This window comes from Colossoma macropomum, unplaced genomic scaffold (assembly GCF_904425465.1).
Source record: "Colossoma macropomum unplaced genomic scaffold, Colossoma_macropomum, whole genome shotgun sequence".
Taxonomy (NCBI): Eukaryota; Metazoa; Chordata; class Actinopteri; order Characiformes; family Serrasalmidae; genus Colossoma; species Colossoma macropomum.
Genome location: NW_023494804.1, coordinates 36931455 through 36950896, shown reverse-complemented (window position 1 = coordinate 36950896; position 19442 = coordinate 36931455). Strand labels below are relative to the sequence as shown.

Here is a 19442-nt window from a genome sequence, read left to right as displayed (position 1 = left end):
TATCAAATTGACTTGGAAAAAAGTCTGGTTCCATTTGCTTACATTAAAAGTAGAGTGTTTTTTTTTCTTTTCCTGTAAAGTTATAATTTTGGAAATACGACACATATATACGTGTGTGTGTGTGTGTGTGTGCGCGTCATTTAATAGATATGAATAATTTTATGTGATCTAACAAGTGTGTCTCAGTTGAAAGAGAATTGTGTCCTGTGTACCTTTTTAAGAAATTCATGGTGTAATTCATCTATTCTAGTTAATCAAATGTCTTGTGACACCTTGGAGGCCCTAATTTAAGGAGGAGAATGGATATAGTTCTGTCTTTATAGGGGCAGAACTAAACAAGGGATTACAACATTCAAAAGCAGAGACAGGACTACAATAGTATATACAGTTATTAGTGATTGACACTATCGTCATCAGATTGACGGTGTATTGTTCTTCTTCTTGGTTCATATTTCTTTGTCTGCTAACTTGTTCCACAGTTCATTCACGCTGTGCCCAAAAAGTAAATAGTACAGAAAGAACAGCGTCTGTCTAGTTTGCATACTTGGAAGGCATAAAAAACACTTCAAGGTGATTGGACAGATAGCTTTAAAAAGAGTAAAGTAAAGGTATTAGGCAGTCAGAAGCAGCTGGACATGGTTGCGGACCACTTCAGCAGGCCATTGTCTGTGTTTTGGGAACAGAGAGAGAAAAAAAGCCAAAAGCTGGAGCAATCCTTATTTTTATTATTTTTACATTTTACATTTCTTCTTTTATGTTTTTATTGTCCTTCTTATTTTTAACCAACTTTCACATTTAATCACTGATTTTTCTGCATGATCATCATTTTTCTTTAGCATCATAAAACTTGTTTTTGTCCAACGAATTCTTTGAACAAATCTGACAAAGACATCGGTGACTGTGCTGAAACTTCATTTCTGCACTAATTCAAACCATCTTACACACTTTAACATTTTGTTGAGGGTTATTATTTGGGTAGTGACAGTATTAAAAAATGAAAGAATTATAATAAAAAGAATTTGATTGAATCGTGACATTAAAATCAGGGGAAATCGAATAATCAAATGGTTATACCCTAAAGTTAATCAGTGCAGATCTATGTATTTGGCTCTGTACTCTGCTCCTGCTATTGACGTGACATCTTTACCTTTGTTCAACAATAAATCACAGATTTACTTGAGAATTATTACTCCTGTGTGCTCATTGTGTCATGAGAGGTGACTTTTGGCCACCAGATTCAACTCTGCTATTGCAAATCTGCTGCATTTTCTTGTGTTTTGACAGAAAAACATAAGATGTGTTTAAAGGTTACTTGATGGCATCTACCTTTTATAATTGCAACACCCTATGTACAATTATGATGGCTTATTGTCTTTGATGTCATTAAGAATAAAAGGTGTGTGTGGATCTAGAGCGATGATCACTACTTCTGCACCCATGACTGTATGGCGCATTTATGTCATGCATGCTGGGTACTGTAGCGAGAGGACACAGATGGAGAAAATAAGCATGAATAGGATTCACAATAATGAATCTGTCAAACTGGTGTGTGTATATATATATATATATATATATATATATATATATATATATATATGTGTGTGTGTGTACTTTAAATGTGATTACTATACTCTAGAAGAACAAAACGTTTAGGTGGCACTCTGCTACTCATTCATTTTACTGCATTTGTAAGCTTTAGCATTACAGAGAAAAACAACAGTGATGCATTCCTCTGTAATGACAATTCAGGAGGATTTAGCCTAGATTTCTACATAGTATATATATATATATATATATATATATATATAAATATATATATATACATACACATATATATATATATATATATATATATATATATATATATATATATATATATATATATATATATTTCAGTTTACATTGTGTGTAAATTTCATGATGAATGGAGCAAAAGAAACAGCTCAAAATGACTTGGAAAAAACTCTGGTTCCACTGACTTACATTAAAAGTAACGTGTGTTTTTTCCTTTTCCTGTAAAGTTGCCATTTTCTCCAGACAACAGTGATATATATATATATATATATATATATATATATATATATATATATATATATATATATACATAGAGAGACAGATACATAGGTAGATAATGGATATCGAGGACATTGGCACTAATTGTTTTAGCATGGAATGGCAGTAATATCATCAAATATTGTGATACATTTGGAAAATGTCATGATGTCTAATTTGATCAATTTTATCAGCACTAGAGATCCTCAGATGCTGAGTTCCCTTAGAAGATGGTGCTTCTAAATACAGCTAGTTGACTAAATGAAATACAGTAAGTCAGGTTTATTTCTATAAAAAGTATGTCTGTTAATTTATGCCGATTTCTATAGAGCCCCTAATGTGACTTGTTGATTTTTTTTAATGAAGTGTGGCCACGAATTAATATATTAAGACCACAAGTTAGATTTCTTATAACTCGTGGCCTCAATTTGAGAAACTGTGATCCCTATGTAGTAATTCATGGTCTCAATATAGTAATTTGTGGCCTTGATATAGTAATTGGTAGCCTCAATCTAGTAATTTATGGCCTCACTATAGTAATTTGTTGCCCCTATACAGTAATTTGTGGCCTCAATATAGTAATTTGGGGCCTCTATGTATTATAATTCGTGGCCTCAATGTATTATAATTTTAGCCTTAATATAGTAACTCGTGGCCTCAATATATTTATTTGTGGCCACGCCTTACTAAAAAAATAATCACCATGTCACCTTAGGGGCTCCGTAGATTTCTAACCACAGTGTTTGCATTTTCTGTCAAACTTTCTGCACAACTGGACAAACGTTCTGTAAACCTTTCTGTCAAACTTGGTGTAAAATGAGTTTACAGGTCGTAAAGCTGCCCCGAGCGGCTGTAATGTAAAGTAATGTAACGGGGCTGAGAGCTGCGGACTGAGCATGCGCCGTGGCACGTGAAGGCATTTAAATATTAGCTACATTGTAGCTTCGCACAACAACGGCTCTCAACGCCTTCAGGCATCAACCAAAATAACCCCCGTCTGTCTCTGTGGAGGATGATTTCTTGGACGCTCTCCGCGCTTTTGGCAGGCGCCGCTGCTCTCTGGGTCTTCCAGAGGATGTTCTATCCTTACTTTTGGGACGACCTGATTTATTACTTACAGCTTCGGAAGGTCAGGAAGGCGACCATGGCGAGGATGAGGCAGGGGGTCATCACTTACCTCGACCGCTTCGTCCACCAGGCGGGGAGCAGCCCCGGAAAGCCCTTCATCGTCTTTGAGGACCGAGTCTTCACGTACGGGGACGTGGACGTGCGGAGCAACAAGTTCGCCAACGTCTTCAGGGCTGAGGCGGGTTTCGGACATGGTGACATCGTGGCGGTGTGGATGAGCAACGAGCCGGACTTCGTGTGCGTTTGGTTCGGGCTGTGCAAGCTGGGCTGCGAGGTCGCCTTCCTCAACTCCAACATCAGACCCAAAGCGCTCCAGCACTGCTTTCAGACCTGCGGAGCCAAGGCTCTCGTCGTGGGCGCAGGTACTGTTACAGTCCGCAATCAAACTTTCAGCTTGAAGCCGTAGTAGAAACGTTCCTGTGAGGCTCAGCGTGTGTTTTTCTGAGGAAACGCTGTCAGTGAGCGAAAACACCAAAACACATCGACTAACGTTGACCGCGTAGGTTAGCTAGCAGTGTGCGGTTCACTTTCCTCCTCCCAAACTAAATAACTGAATCTTTTAGTCGGCTTGTTGGAGCTTGTTGGACTTTTGCTCACATACCAAGGAGCCATAGGCTGTGTGCTGAGAGCTCATGCTGTGTTCTCAGCCAGAGGCTCTGATTGTGTCGGTTTAAACCGAGACTAAGAAGCACGAAGCCTGATTGAACGATATGTTTTAAGCTCTTCGATTCTGAGGTAAAGATTCGGTTCAGCTTTCGATATTTAATGCGTCTTGATTCTGGTTCTACCTGTATACACTCTTAAAAAATAATGGTTCTTTAATAAATGCAGTGCTTCTATACACAACCATACACACTCAAAGAACCATTTGCATGCTTAAATGGTTCTTTGCATGACGAAATGGTTCTGCAGATTGATGTAGAATGTGTTGAATAAGGTTCTATATAGAACCTTTTTGAAAATGATACTATATAGCACTAAAAGGGATCTTCTGTTGTGACTAGCTTGAGGTCATAGCAGTAGAACCCCCTGCTGAAAAATCCATTGAAACCGTTAAGTGTTTCTGTTGGTCCCTGGTGATTTTGTAATGTGTGTGTTTGTACTGGGTCGACATCACAATGTAAAGAATCCTAATGGTTTAACAGAAGACCACTGGCTGATTCTGATAGCATTTTATTGCTTCCTAATGGGGTCTAAAGGTGTTCTACTGTAGTGTTCTAAACGAGTGGTCTCTATTGAGAGCTATTAAGCCAATTCTGATTAGAAAGCAAACCCATTAGATTTGAATCCCAGTGGTTTCTAATGCTATATAGAACCTTTTTCAATTTTCAGAAAGGTTCTATATAGAGCCATACGTAGGTTCTATATAGAGCCATATTTCCCATCAATGTAAAGAACTTTTCACCATGCAAAGAACCACTTAAGCATGCAAATGATTCTCCGAGTGTTCACTGTACTGTATAGAACCATTGTCTTTACCAAAGAACCCTTAAAGAACCATCATTTTCAATAGTGTTCCGAGATTGATTTGGCTCAAATAAATACACATTTTAAAACAGTTAAAGCGTAAATCATGCGCTGCCTCATAAAGACTTTATATAGCATTCAAATGTCAGCATGTCACAAAGGCATAATTGAAATCGTATCTTACATATAACAGGCATTTAAAGACATTTTCATGATACACAATATGCATCACAATGTCGTCACACAGACACAATGCACACATTTAAAAACTGCTGTCAAAACCTCTGGGTGCCATTATTTTTACTCAAAATTTCCACATACTGTGCTGCAGTTAATGCAGTTAAACAGGACTCAATATGCTGTCTTTGTAATGAGACTGGCAGTTGGTCAGTGTTCTTTAAGTACGGACGATGTCCACAATGTGCTCAGAAATACATTGTTTATTATGATACTAACATTCATATTTGGTGCCAAGAGTTTTTGTGCAAATCCTTAGAAGAACCACTTATGGTTCCCTGAAGAACCATTTTTGAGAAAGAGGTTTAAAAGAGGCTTACAGAACATTCACAGAACCTAAATGGTTCTATACCGTTTTAAGGATACTTCCTTGAACTTTTGCATAATGTGGAGGTTCTTTAAAAAGGTTCCTCAATTATATATTCATTCATTTATGTATTATTTTTATTAGGGAGCTAAAAGTGCTTCTTCTACAGCATCACACAAATTAAACATTGTCACCTTTTGAAGATGATAAATGAGAGACTACTGGAGGTGTAACGGCGATGCAGTTTCACGTTTCAATACACCGTTTAAAATATTTTTTTTTCGTTGTTACACTGTGACAGATTTTTCATTGAGCGCGTTTACATGCACTCAATAATCTGATCATAATCAGAATTCTACAGTTATCTGATTATTCAAATGGTCATGTAAACGGCACACTCTGGTTTCTTAGATCAGAGTAAGGTCTAGAAATCCGATTAAGAAATCCGTTAGAGAGAGCTGGATTTTAGCTCAGTAATCAGATTTCTCAGTGCACGTAAACTCTTACTCGGATTTCTTTCGGATTTCTCAGTCTGCGCATGAGTGAAACAGACGGCAGTACTGGAAATAAGCAAGCAGCGTAGCCACGAGACGCAGCAAAACGCTTTTCAAGGGACACTGAAACCGAACACATGCTTGATGAAATGAAGGATTTAAACATTCTTCATCTTCTAGATGATGTGTTTCATATTTTCAGGTAAAGTGGTGCGTTTATGTCACGTCTTCTGTGAGTTTATTGGAAATCTGATTACTGCCTGACTCATGTAGACTTAAAGTCTAATGTGAGTAGAGCAGCCAAAAATCACATGAAATAATAATTAGAGTAGAAGTAAAAGTAGTTACCAAAAACAAATTGAGTTGGAGCGAAAAGGTCTGTAAACTCAACTACTGGGCTCACTGTGGGATTGCACTGCAAAGGCTTCTGACGTAAACATTGTTGGACCTGTTGTGCCACACAGTCTTCTTGCTGTTGTTATAAAGGGGGGGGGGGTGTCAGCTATGTTTAGACATTCTGAGCAGTAACTTCTCATTGCTTAATTCAAAAAACATATTTCCTTCTGAAATGCATTGAGGTCAAGGGATGTCTTTTCATTTCTTGTTGAAGCAAATTTCACCTATGCATGTTTAAGTTAGCTTTAATGGGATAGGAAGGGAATCCATTTGGCTAAGGTCACTCATTTGATCCTTTCTGCTGGGTCTCTTTGGCCTAAAGCCTGCACAGAGATCTGTGTCTTGCAGAAAAAAATGTAGTATATCACTGGGGAGCTCTCTAAGGGATCATCAGTAGCCTACAACATGAGTAAAGTTAGTGATGACACATACTGCTGGCCTCAAGGCTGGAGTTCTGCTTGTCTAAAAAGTCTTAACGTGACATTGTTTTGTAATGTATTCGTTTACTTTTGGGTGCTTCTTGTACATTTTACATAGAATAGCTTTTTAATTGTGTTGGGCAACCTGTTTTTCTCCCCAGATTTAATCAAGTGTCTGGATGATATCCTGCCAGCCCTCTCAGACAATGCGATTGATGTGTGGGTGATGGCTGAAAGCTCATCATATCAGAATGTCAGCACATTACTGGACAAAGTAGAGCTGGCCTCGGTGGAGAAGCCACAAATAGACATGCCCCCGCCAAACCTTACGTCCACCTTCCTGTTTATCTTTACTTCAGGCACCACAGGTACGTCCCAACTGTTTTCCTTTTGTTGATGGGCGGAGGATGTGGTTTGGATACTGGAATTTTGTGTGCAAAAACATTCTTTTCCCAAGTGGAGAGGAGCTGCACAGTTGAGCTCCACCCTTGTCCAAAAAAATAAATAAATAAAGCCCGTGAACTTCCCAGTGCGAGCTTGGCAGACGCAGAGTGCACTTTACTGCTTTTATGGTCTTTGGCCTTTATGTAGGCCCTGATATGTTTAAGTACTTATTGTTTTTTCTGTTTTTATTTCCAAAACACATTTATCTTTGTAAGTCAACTTATGTTAGTGTAATGCACACATAGTGGACAGCGATTGACCAAGACAAATTATTTACAAGACATTGCTTTTTCGAACAGACCGCTTTTGAACTGAAACTCATAGGCTGCTTTAAAGACGTGCCTTTGGTCAGCGCTTCACATAAGGCAGGCTTCAAATTGCACAGGCTGTGTGCCCAGAGAAATTACGTGCTTTGCAGTATTTTAATAAGACAACATATTCATGACTGTAGTGCAGAAAAGTGTGCAGCATTACAAAAACTTTAAAGGGGATTTCCACTGATTTTTCTGCCTAATTCACAATAAATCTGCCTATTAAATTTAGATGTAAATAAAGTCAGTTTGTGGCGGTGTGATGTGGAAAGCTTCATTTGAGAGAAACCTACAGACTTCGAAGGTGTTGATGAGAACCAGGGGTCAGCATAATATAGCTATTTTATTTTCTTCCCAGAGTGACCAGTGAACCTACGTGCATCCTCTAAGTGGTAAATGGTAAAATAGTGGTAAATCTAAAAATCTTTAGGGACTATTCTGTCTTACAAAGCCCTGGTTGTACCCATCTGCCATAAATGAATAAAGAAAGCATTTCAGGCCAAAAGACTAGATCAATACTGTCATAAAACAGTGTCTCAGGCATTAGACGATGTATTTGTAACCATTTCATGCCAAAAAAAAAGATTTTAGAGGCATTAAACGCCTGGTTCCTGTCACCACCACTGTAAACAATTATGAATTTTTCACATCAAACCACTCTGAATGAGTCTGTTGCATCTTAATGATTTGAATTAAACAGAATTTTAGAAAAATTGGTGAAATTCTCTTTTAAGGCTGCGCAGAAGGTTTAACTCTGAGGATAACAGCAGACCTGTGAAGACAGATGTGTAGTTATCATTAGCCACTCACATGGAACTGCATTGTAGCAACTTTCTGTGTGACTGGGAAGTGTAGCGTGTTTGGACAAAGGTCTGAAATTGATTACCACAACCATAAAGTATGTAAACCATTTCTGTGCCAAATTCTCGGTTTGCTTGTTCATACAGATTAGTTTAAAAGGTTTTAATGCAGCAGAACATTGATCCCAGTGTTCAGTAAAAGTTGTCTGATATTTGAACATTTGTTGTACTTTAGAGCATTTAACACCACTAGGTTCATGTGTATTTCCTTTTATGCAGGGCTTCCGAAAGCTGCTCGGGTCAGTCATATGAAAGCAGTGATGAGTATGTCCTTCCTCCGCCTATGTGGGGCCAATGAAAACGATAACCTCTATCTCACTCTGCCACTTTACCACATGGCAGCCTCTCTGCTGGGTCTTGGTGGATGCATTGATCTAGGTATGAATTTCTGGCTTACTGGAAATGTAAAATAATAAGACAACCTTAAAATTAATTACCCCGATTTTCGTAAGTATGAAGTTTGATGTGCATACTATTGCTGACAGACACACAGTGCAAAAATATTACTGTGTGTTTGTGTGTTTTTGCGCAATAAGTTTTATTTTGGGGGTGCATTTGTTTGTAATAGGGCCTAGTGTCCAACCATTCTGAGCACATACATTAGTTTATATGGCTTATGTGGTGTTTTCTAAGGCCTGCAGGATATCCCTTACTGTGTTATCCTCAGGAAATAGAGTTGTAACAAATGGGTTTACCAACATGCACAATTCCTGGAAGTCTTTACCCACATAGCTAAGATTAGAAAGCGGAGTAAGAATAAAATAAGGTATGTTAGTATAGGCAGAAAAAATAAATATACAAATTTACAATGAGGTACAGTTACTTGTGTTTTCATTAAACACATCCAATACTATGCATTTTTTAAACATCCTTAAACATTGATAACATCACTAGTGCACCTCTGGGGGTGTTTTCACAGAGTAGGCTTAGTCAATCCAGGCTTTCATATCAGCTTCAAGTGCAACATCTGCTGGATGCAAAAATAAAATTACGCTAAAGTTAATCCAAAACTGAGATAATGTGACAGTTGAGAGAACTGTACTGTGAGAACTGCACATTGGAACTGATTTCGTTCATGAGAGATAAAAATGATCACTTATCTTTACAAAGTTAAACATGTAAGACTAAATCTTACAAAGAGAAACTCTATTAATAAAGTGAAATCTGATCTACTTTAACACTTAGATTGTTAATTATACTGTAGCATATTTATAGTATAGGACGAGTCAGCCCAAAGTGTCGGCCGTGGGCCATAGTTGGCAAGAAAGTTACCCCACTGCTTAGCCAGTGAGAGAACAGAATTTTATACATTGTATATACAGCGTATTAAATGCTTAGTTTCTGTTTAAAATTGTATTTTAAATCTTTAATGTTCTGCTCAACTATTTGGCAGAACTTTTTGAGTTACTATGTATGCCACAAAATGCCATCTTGACTGTTTGGTAGACGTGAATATTTTAAAAACTGCGGGGTCAAAAAAATGAAAAAGAAGCGCCAGTTGTTTTTATTATTGCCTCAAACAAATAAATACAAAATTGCTTTTTCTTGGTGAGGACATTAAAGGGTTAAGGATTTTAGTATGTATAAAATATTTTTCAATACTTTCTTTGTATACTGTTTTGTCATTTTGGCCCCCTGACCACCTCAAAGATTCCACTTCAGTCCCTGGGATGATATGTATTTTTTTAGTACTCAGTACTGATTTGATTGCTACCACAGAGGTATTGAAATTGACTCAGCCCTAGTAGGATGTACTGAAATTTGCAACTTAACAAACCTTCAGCCTCAGCTTGACTGTTTGGTCACAGGAGCAACTTGTGTGTTGAAGAAGAAATTTTCTGCGAGCCAGTTCTGGAAGGACTGCATCAAGTACGATGTAACAGTGTTCCAGTACATTGGAGAGCTCTGTCGATACTTGGTGAATCAACCCAAGGTACATTTATTTTTGCCCTTGTTATGTAAGATTCTAGTGTTTCTAGTGATTCCAGTGTTTGTATTGTTTGTATATATTTGTATATTGAAGTGCACCTGATACAAGACAGTCCGTTTGTAGCCATTGCATCAGCACTAATGCAATTCAAAAATACACTGACTTCCTTTACTTGTTCATTCTTTTTATTGATCTTGTTGCTAGAGTGCAGAGGAGACGGCACATAAAGTGCGCATTGCTGTAGGGAGTGGTCTTAGAGCAGACGTCTGGAAGGAGTTTTCGAGACGCTTCAGGAAAATCCAGATTCGCGAGGGATACGGTTTGACTGAAGCCAGCATTGGCTTTCTTAACTACACCGCTGAAATCGGACCCATTGGGCGAGCCAGTTATTTCAATAAGGTTAATTATATTTTCCAGACTTTGAGGTTGACCAAATTTGCCTGGAAAATGCCCAGTCCAGACTTATTATCTATGGGGTTTATTACAGATGAAGAACAGATCTTTAAATCTGATGTAATTATGGTGCACATGCAGTAGTGTGCAAAAGTCTTAAGTTATCTCAGAAAATAATATGTCAAATAATTTATCTGGTAGATGAATAAAACAATAAACAATACATATGTGCACCAATATGACGCCAATTCTAAACCTAAATGAAGCCCAGGATTTACAGTTACCATCCTGTACCTGATTTGGCTACTCAGTTCTTAATTCAGTTAAATCTGGTGTAGGGCTGATTCATATAGTGGACAGAATGGACAGAAAAGGCAGGGACTGTCTTCCAAAACTGTAATAATAATATAAAAAAAATAATAATAATCAATACAACCATAACAATTTATGTAAAAATACCAGACCTTTAAAATTTCACAAGTGGCCAATGTAGGGTTCTCCTTTAGCAGCTGTAGCCAGTCAGCAGCCTGTCCATGTTGTCTACCCTCACACACACCCACACACACACACACAGAGACACACTAACAGCAGGCCATGTAGGAGGAGAACAGAGTGAAGGACACAGCACCTTCACACTTTTATTGCCCGTGGGTTCACCCAACACCACACGTGTAATATAAATGTATAGGGGGCGAACAGTGTGAAGTCACTGAAAATGGGTTATTTTATATGTTCTTCTCAGAAAATGAGCAAAGGCCAAGAATCTGAGGTTTAAATAATAACAAATTGCATATTTTTTCTTTTTGTTCTTTGATACTTCTAAAAAAAAATGTTTTTTTCCTTGTTTGCTTTGTTGCAGAATTCTATACCTTTCGAATTTTTAAAATGCAACCTAGACACATACGAGCCAATCCGAACAGAGACAGGACGCTGCGTAAAAGTCAACAAAGGTAACGTCTGAATGTTTATCATTTATCATAAGTTAAATTTCCTTTACATCTTCCTTTAGTAAGTTATATATTTTTATTCTCCTTCATAAGTTTTACACTGAGTGAAATGGTCCTTTCTTGAACATATGATCCCTTTGTTTCAGGTGAAATAGGCTTGCTGGTGGCCCCAGTGTCTTTCACCAACCCTTTTCTTGGTTATGCGGGAAACGAGGCCATGTCTGAAAAGAAGTTGCTGAGAGACGTCTTTAAGGAAGGTGATGTATATTTCAACACTGGAGACCTGATGCTCCAGGATCACAGAGACTTTGTCTACTTCAAAGACAGGATTGGAGACACATTCAGGTATTACCATAAAATGTTTTTTGTCACCTGTTTAGCTTAGTAGCCCTTTTTGCCCACCTTTTGTAAAACCTCTTAACATGTCTGACAAGTCTAGACCATGATTACAGTGTTTCACATATTCAGTCTGATCCTTTCAGTTCCACAGCAAATCAGAAAGGACCATTGAAAGTTAAGATTAATGTGCTGCCATTCATCAAAACCGGCCTGCATTCCCATTGCCATTAGCCCTTGATAGCACCCTGCTGTATTTCCAGTTCCTTTGGCCCCTCTGCTGACTATCCCTAATTCTAGCCCTCTTGTGAATGAGCTCACCCCGACGAGAATGCTCAGGACAGAAAGCTTCCCAACCCCTCCACTCTGGTGGAAACCCTGGCCGAGACTAATAGAACCTGGCACAGCTTCTGAAGAGCCAGGCCAAGAACTGGGCTGCTTCCATTCATGAAAATGCCAGCAGTGACGCAAGGCTCCCCTGCCAAAGCCCTTCCCGGGGAGGGCCTGTCAATAGAGAGTAAAGTACTTTAGGGTAAAAGAGAACCGCCTCCATGGCTGGTTGAGAGGTCCCCAGGATGTTAATGGGGGAAAAGCCGCCATGACAAGAGGATTGGAGAACAATAGGCGCTTTAGCAAGAATGCCATCAGGTCAAAAGCTTGGGGCCTTGATTGAAGATACCAGAAGGCAGGGGTCACAATGGAGCTGTTTGTCTTTCTCAAGTTTGGCAGGTCGTGGATACCACAAAGTTTGACAAAAAACACGGTCATTTATTAACTCTCACAGAAATATTGAATGTAGGCCAGTGGGACTCTAGAGAAAGTATTTTACTGTTGTGTTTTCCCAGGCAAAATCAGCGGTGTGCTGCCGTGAATTCAGTGTTATTCAGATTTAACCTCTTCTTTTTTCTCTGAGGTGGCAACTCTGAAATTAGAGATCCAGCCAGAATATACAAAAATTCCAACCGGACTAACAAAGCTACTTTAGGCTCATATCTGAACTACATTTAGTTTTAATACTTTAAAACTAAGACAGTGATGATTTATTTCTGAAGGAACTGTTATTGTAGATTCATTGTGAACCCTTAGACTGATTGCTGAAAAAAAAAAGTATTGTCTTTTAAAGCTACACTATGGTGGAAATATGTAGTTGTGTGCAACATGTGGAAAGAGATTTTGTAACAGCGGTTGTGCTTTGGACCCCCACAAGCAGACGACATGATGATCGCAAGTGCATTGAAAGAGTATTTAAAGAGAACTCAGTCAAAACCTGTTGAAGGACGTGTCTTCTGAGGATGTGTGTGAATTACCTACTATCATCATCACATCTTCATCAGTATGATGTTGATTTTGAATTTTAGACCTGGATATCGTCATTGTTTGTTTGGTGTGTGTGTGTGGTGTTAATACGTAAAGACGCTTGACATGGTCTGTCCATGTAAAACTCCTGCAAAATCCGACCAGACACCTCTGACTTTTAAATGATCATTTCAGGCTTTACAGGGTGACTCGCAGCAGTTCATACACACCATATTTTGGCATGTTCTTTTTTTCCTCCAGTAGTGCTGCTTCTTTCAATTTTAACAAAAAATGTGAGATTGTGCAGCTTTAAATGATGTGATGAATCATGATGACAGTGGATCAAATAACTTGGCACATGAACTAACAAGGAGCTTTTGCTTTTAGGTTCTGTACAGTTTTTTTCCATTACTGACCTCCTCATCCCACAAACAGAATGCTGAGCCACGATGAATTCAGCTCCTCTTCTTCCTGTCTGATGAATGTGTTTTTTCTATAGGGCACCTGTGTTTTGATTTTTTTCCTTTTTTTCCCCAAATACTCATTTGCATCCTCATAAAGAATAAAGACAATTTAGACCACTTTCAAGAACGTTTATTTTTTTCATGATGGCTAAAAAATGCTAGCCAGTACGTGACTAGCAAACACAGCTTCAAACAGTTATACACACATAAAATCATCATGTTTATTAAAACTCAAAGTTTACTTAAATACAGAAAAAATGTGTTTCGGTTGTGACAATTCTTGATGTTTGACACTGATTTTCAGACTTTAGGATATGTTTACTTCAAGACAATGAGATCTAACTGCTCACCATGTGGCCCTGAGGGACAGTCTCACTGTGGCTAAAATAAGGCTCTGCCTATGCACTAAAACATTAAAAATTAAAGTCATGATAAATCTGTTTTTTTTTTCCCAACTGCACTCTAAGATCTAAAAACCAATGTTGGGGAAAAAAATACAAAAAAATGTAAGTATTATTGTCACAAGTTGCCCTGCGATGGACTGGCGACCTGTCCAGGGTGTTTCCTGCCTTCCGCCCAATGACAGCTGGGATAGGCTCCAGCACTCCACCGCGACCCAGAAGGATAAGCGGTTTAGATGATGTATGTATGTATGTATGTATATGTATTGTCACAAGTTGAAACTTGGCAGTTAGGGTTTGGGACAGACACCTCCCAATAGAACATACCCTACAAATGATGACTGTATATATTTAGCTTATTACCATCTCTATTAATGCCTTGGGTTTAAATCGATCATATCCTTGTAAATATTTAGTCTTTTTTTTTTTAAGTAGCTTTTTTCTGTGGGGCTGCAGTTTGAACTAATTAGGTAAAATGTGTGTAATAAATGACTATGTTAACACAATAAGGATAAATATGACAAAACGACATCACAATATGCTTTTCTGAATATATTGTGGATATTGTCAGTATTCAGTAGTGTTTATGGATGCTGTGGATTTGTGAGTGTTTAGAAAGCAGTATTTTATTATGAGAAGACATAGCATACTTGCTAAACATGCTTTTTAAATCGAATGTTTGCTTCTGCCAGAGGTGCATTGGAATTTGTGTTTAAAATGAGAGAATTTCAGAAATGTATTTTAGAGCAGCTGTAAAAACTGTAAATGATTAATGTCACCTCTCATAGAGATCTGGGAGGAAGTGTTAATCATAACAAATATTGCCATCTAGTGTTCTGAATGAGAATTACAGCCATAACTAAGGCCACTCTGTTTTAAAGGATTGTTTCTTACTGATATTTCTCAGTAAGCATTTTGAGTTGATAATGGCATTTAACTGTATGCTACATAAAGTCACTCACTTTGTTGTTTTTTATATGTATTTTTAGTGTAACCATCTGAACTCAAGGTACAATGGTTTGTTTTATTTCATTTTTGATTGTCTGATTGTAAATTAGAATAAGACGTGAGCCTTTAATTCTGTGTCATTGACAGATGGAAAGGAGAGAATGTGGCCACCACAGAGGTGTCAGACGTTTTAGGCTGTTTGCATTTCCTGCAGGAAGCAAACGTCTACGGTGTTACTGTGCCAGGTGATTGAAGTCCTCTTTGACCTTATTATTATAAGATCACTCCTGTTCCTCTGAAGTTGAGCCAAGGCACAGTTTAATGGTTCCCTTATCAACAGTAGAGTTTTGTGTGGGAGCTTTAATTTGATTGAATAGTGTGTTTTCATTTTGCCTCACATGAACATAACAAATGCATTAGCTAAGAGCAGAGGTTGCCCCTTTTAATGTGGATATGGGGTTCCCTGTTCTCAAATTCCAGTTTCAAACCTTGTAGAGAAAAGGGCAAACTGGTCTAAGATTAACTTAGAGGGCAACTTACCAGTAACCTCAGCCCTGCATATTGTACTTGAACTGCCTGAGACAGTATTATGTATCAAATAATAGCCACAATTTGCCATCATTTGTGGACACCTTTGGATTTCTAACAGTAATGCAGACATTTACAGTTCTGTGCAGAGATCCTCCCCAAAAAATCTGTTCCCAAAGGAGTCGCTGATATTATGTTCCTCTTTTAAGGAGCCACCATCAGATAAACAGCACTTAAAGCTTTGAGGGACAGGAGGAAGTCAAGCTCCATTCTTGCTTAAGATCTGACTTTTGCATCAGTATTTTATTAATGTTGTATAATCATCCTTTTGACTTATGTTGTTATTTACTGCATATGCCAAGGTAATAATAATTATTCATCATCTCTGTGGCTGTTTTTATTATTTAGTAATTGTAATACTTCACTTATCTTAATAATGCAGGTTTGTTGTAGATGATGTACAGCATACAGTGTAGTGTACAGTATGAAAATATGCTAATAATCATAATAACTATGAAAACACACCTGCAGTAAAAACAAATTTCCGTACTAAATAACTTTAATGAACAGTAAGGTATTCTTATTCTGAGTGATTCTGCTCAATTAACAGGGTATGAGGGAAGAGCTGGGATGGCAGCTGTAGTTTTAAAAGAAGGCCATGACCTGGATGGAGAAAGCCTTTACAGTCATTTGGTACAGAATCTTCCTGCGTACTCCTGGCCCTGGTTTTTAAGAGTGCAGGTGAGAAAACTGTAGTTATGTTCTATAATTAATAGCTTGTTTTCTTTACAGCAGAGAAAATTGTCTTCTGCTGTTCTTGTTGTGTGTTTTGATGTAAGTGAATTTGTGTGATGACCTCTGTCCACTGTCTGTGAATCAGCGAATCTTTTAATGAGCCATTGGCAGATTTAACTTTCTGTAGCCTTTAATTATCCTGTGTGGTACGTACCCCGAACAGTTACTGCAAACTATGCTTTGAACTTGTTCCCCACCAATGTTTAGTTTTTCCACTTTCCACAGGCTGAGTTTTTTTTTTTTTTCTTTTCTTGTGTCTAATTTAGTCTGTGTAATGTGTTCTCTGGGGAGAAAACATCTGCTTCTGAACTTTGGTATTCCTTCTTCCCCACAGATGTCCTTGGACATGACCGAGACGTTTAAGCAGCAGAAGAAAAAGCTAGTGGAGGACGGATTCTGCCCTCAGGCTGTTCAAGACTCTCTCTACTTCCTTGACAGCTGTAAGAAAACCTACGTCCCCCTGTCTCAGGGTGTGTATGATGACATTATCTCAGGCAAGATAAGACTCTGAATGCATCTAGTCACAAAAGAAGGATCATGTACCTGATTCTGGATTGTATGCACACTGCAACATGGAATTACCATGTAATTTTACTTTTTTGGTGACATTGTTTATACTGTCCAGGGTCTGAGTCTAAAGTTTTTTTTTTTAATAATATATTAACTTGAACATTAATGGCTGATAAAGTGATTATCAGCAGTCTATCTGGGAGTTAATTCAGCAGCTTTAGGCAGGTCTCTTTTGACTCAAACAAACTGCTACAACTTTGTCTTTTTAAAAGTGATTATATTTAACAAACGTGGTGCTGTGTACTATGTATTATATGTAAATACAAAGAGCCCCAGTAAGGTTGAGTTTCTTAATATTCTTAATGTTCCCATTAGTGCCTTTTTTATTACCACAGGCTTGATGGTTTTCCATATTTCTTATAGTGAATTGGTGGTGGAAACAAACTAATCTTTGTTACCATGTGGATCCCAGCTTGGCCATAATTTATGCCCAAGTTGACTTTGGCTGCCAGATGTACAGTGCAGTCTACAAGTAATTGGACAGTGAATCAATGGCTATGAGGTCAAAGTTCAGAAGTGCAAAGGTTTGGGTGAATCATATAGGCATTTAGCTTGTTCTTAGTAGCTGAGACGCTTATGTTACACCTCAGAATGTTCCACCCATTTATACAGTCACATCATGAGTAAAGACCAGTGAGCCAGTTTAGTTTCACTGGCAGCCCTACAGCCATATGCAAAATAAGGAAACCCATCCAGTAAACCAACTTTAAATATGACATTGGCTGCATATTTTAGAGCACAATTTCTATGTATAAAATACTAGAAAAAATGAAACGTGCCATCATTTTTGCCCAGGTTACATTTTGTTTTTTAGTTTCAGCCAATAAAGTGGACATGTTAACTGATTTTCACTAAGAAAATCAACAAAGCATGTAATTTGATCAGGGCTGTATTTCACAAAGCAGGATTTCTCAGTTTAGCTAGATAACATAAGTCCAAAGTCAAGCCTGTCCAGTAGGAAAAGAGCTGAGGAACATTCCCATTGGACAATCCTCATCTTTGGGTTTACGTTATCTGGCTAACTGAGAAATCCTGCTTTGTTGAATGCCCCCCGAGGAGTGCCCAGACCTTTCCATATGGCATTACCAGGTATGTTTACTCTAATCTCATTGATCTCAGAACTCAGGCTTTTCAAGCACTTTTTAGCAAACTGTAATCTACAAGCTAAAAGTGTTTTTAATAACAACAGTTTATTTTTCCTTTCAAATGCAGTGCTAAAATAATAAAACCAGTCACTGTCCAGTTACCTACATATTACACTTTGAATTAAGTAGCTAGAGGTCAGTGACTATAGTGCTAAAGTGTAAATATGATTTGGGTGTATTTGTGTGCTAGTAGGGGATTTAGGATAAGGGAAAACATTTAAATAATATTCTTTGAAAGTATATATAGAGCATATTCTCCAAGTCCTCAAGTCCTCTGATTTTACCGTACTTTTATACTTGTAAAACTGGCTGATTGGTGAGTTGTTCTGTAGTTGCCCTATATTTATGGCAAAGAGCTGAATTTTTGTGTACATCTTAATCTAAGTATCTTTTTTTTCAAGTCAAGGCTTCTGCTGCCTTTCTTCAGTATATTCAGGGTAAGAATTTCTTCTTGTGTTCTTCTTTTATGATAAAGAAAATGTATGATACATTTCCCCAAACTGTATCATTTTTTTTAAACTGCTGTACCTTTTGCTGCTAAATTTGGAAGTTTGAATTATGAAAATCTGGGCTTTGATTTGTTGGGGTAATGCGTCCCTTGAATTCCTTTAATTTCCTGTATTTTACTTGTACAAGCAAGTGTATAAAAAGATTAAGGTTATTTAAGGTTCATAACAGACAAATGTACTGTTCACTCATCTCATTATTCATTATTCTCAGTAAGAGTGTTAAAATAAAGTAGGCTTTATCAGATTATTGCTGTGTCATGTTGTCTGTGCTAACACTCAGATTTACAGTGCAGTCTAAAAGTAATCAGGTACCGGCAGTTTTTGTTGGTTTGGCTCTGAAATGAAACTGAGATTAATGTGCAAATGTCCTGCATTTTCATCATTACATCACTTTGCTACAGGATTATCTTCATTTCGTCTGTCTGTAAGACTTACTTACTTACCTGTGCAGCAACTGTGCAGCCAACTGACTGTGTTGAAAGATCTGTTATTCTTGCACAGTTCACACAGTAATCAGTCTTTACTCTGTTCTGTAAATACCTGCTTATTCTATGATTTCTTCCCAAATCAAGGTATTAATAAGAGGTTTGAGATTTTGGACTATGCCTGCAAAATATGGTGATAGTATGAGGGGAGACTGATTGTAGGAGGGGGGAGAACTTTGAGAACATGGAGTTCTGCTTGGAGCTATAAGGCTGGACCTTTTTTTAACTGTGGTATGACTGACAGAACTGAGAAATATGGAGGAGAAGGGGTGACGGTGTGGACTGCGAAAACCTTGTCATGAGAAACGGAAGGTAGAGATGGGAATTTACATAGCGTTGGATTGGAAGCAGGAGGGCATGCTCCTCCCTCCAAATTTCAGTTATTCCATAACTCCATTTGGTCCGCTCTTTGCTTCATACCCCTCTAGCTGATACTTGGCATTAGGCATGGGGACGTTAGGCTCCTGTGTGGCTGCTGTAGAGACATGTAGTTTAAATACCATGTTCTAGAGCAGGGTTTCTTGACCACTGGCCTCCCTCTTCATCCTTTGGTGGTCCATGGGCCCAAACTGAGGGGAGC

The 19442-nt window shown here is 38.0% G+C and overlaps 1 protein-coding gene across 2 annotated transcripts; it reads left to right on the top strand.

The window, feature by feature from the left end:
• The first annotated feature begins 2989 nt into the window (after positions 1-2989).
• On the top strand, positions 2990-18621 carry LOC118824278 (long-chain fatty acid transport protein 6). Of its 2 annotated transcripts, XR_005008596.1 has the most exons (11): positions 2990-3542; positions 6662-6868; positions 8335-8493; positions 9924-10048; positions 10250-10444; positions 11298-11388; positions 11532-11730; positions 14978-15075; positions 15969-16099; positions 16488-17812; positions 18270-18621. XR_005008596.1 is itself a non-coding variant. In XM_036594305.1 (10 exons), exons 1-10 carry the CDS (start codon positions 3065-3067, stop codon positions 16662-16664), a joined length of 1860 nt encoding a protein of 619 aa, XP_036450198.1. In that variant the 5' UTR covers positions 2990-3064; the 3' UTR covers positions 16665-18621. The 2 variants fall into 2 exon arrangements, 1 of the variants encoding a protein (XP_036450198.1); XM_036594305.1 differs by having other exon boundaries at positions 16488-18621.
• The last annotated feature ends 821 nt before the right edge of the window (positions 18622-19442 follow it).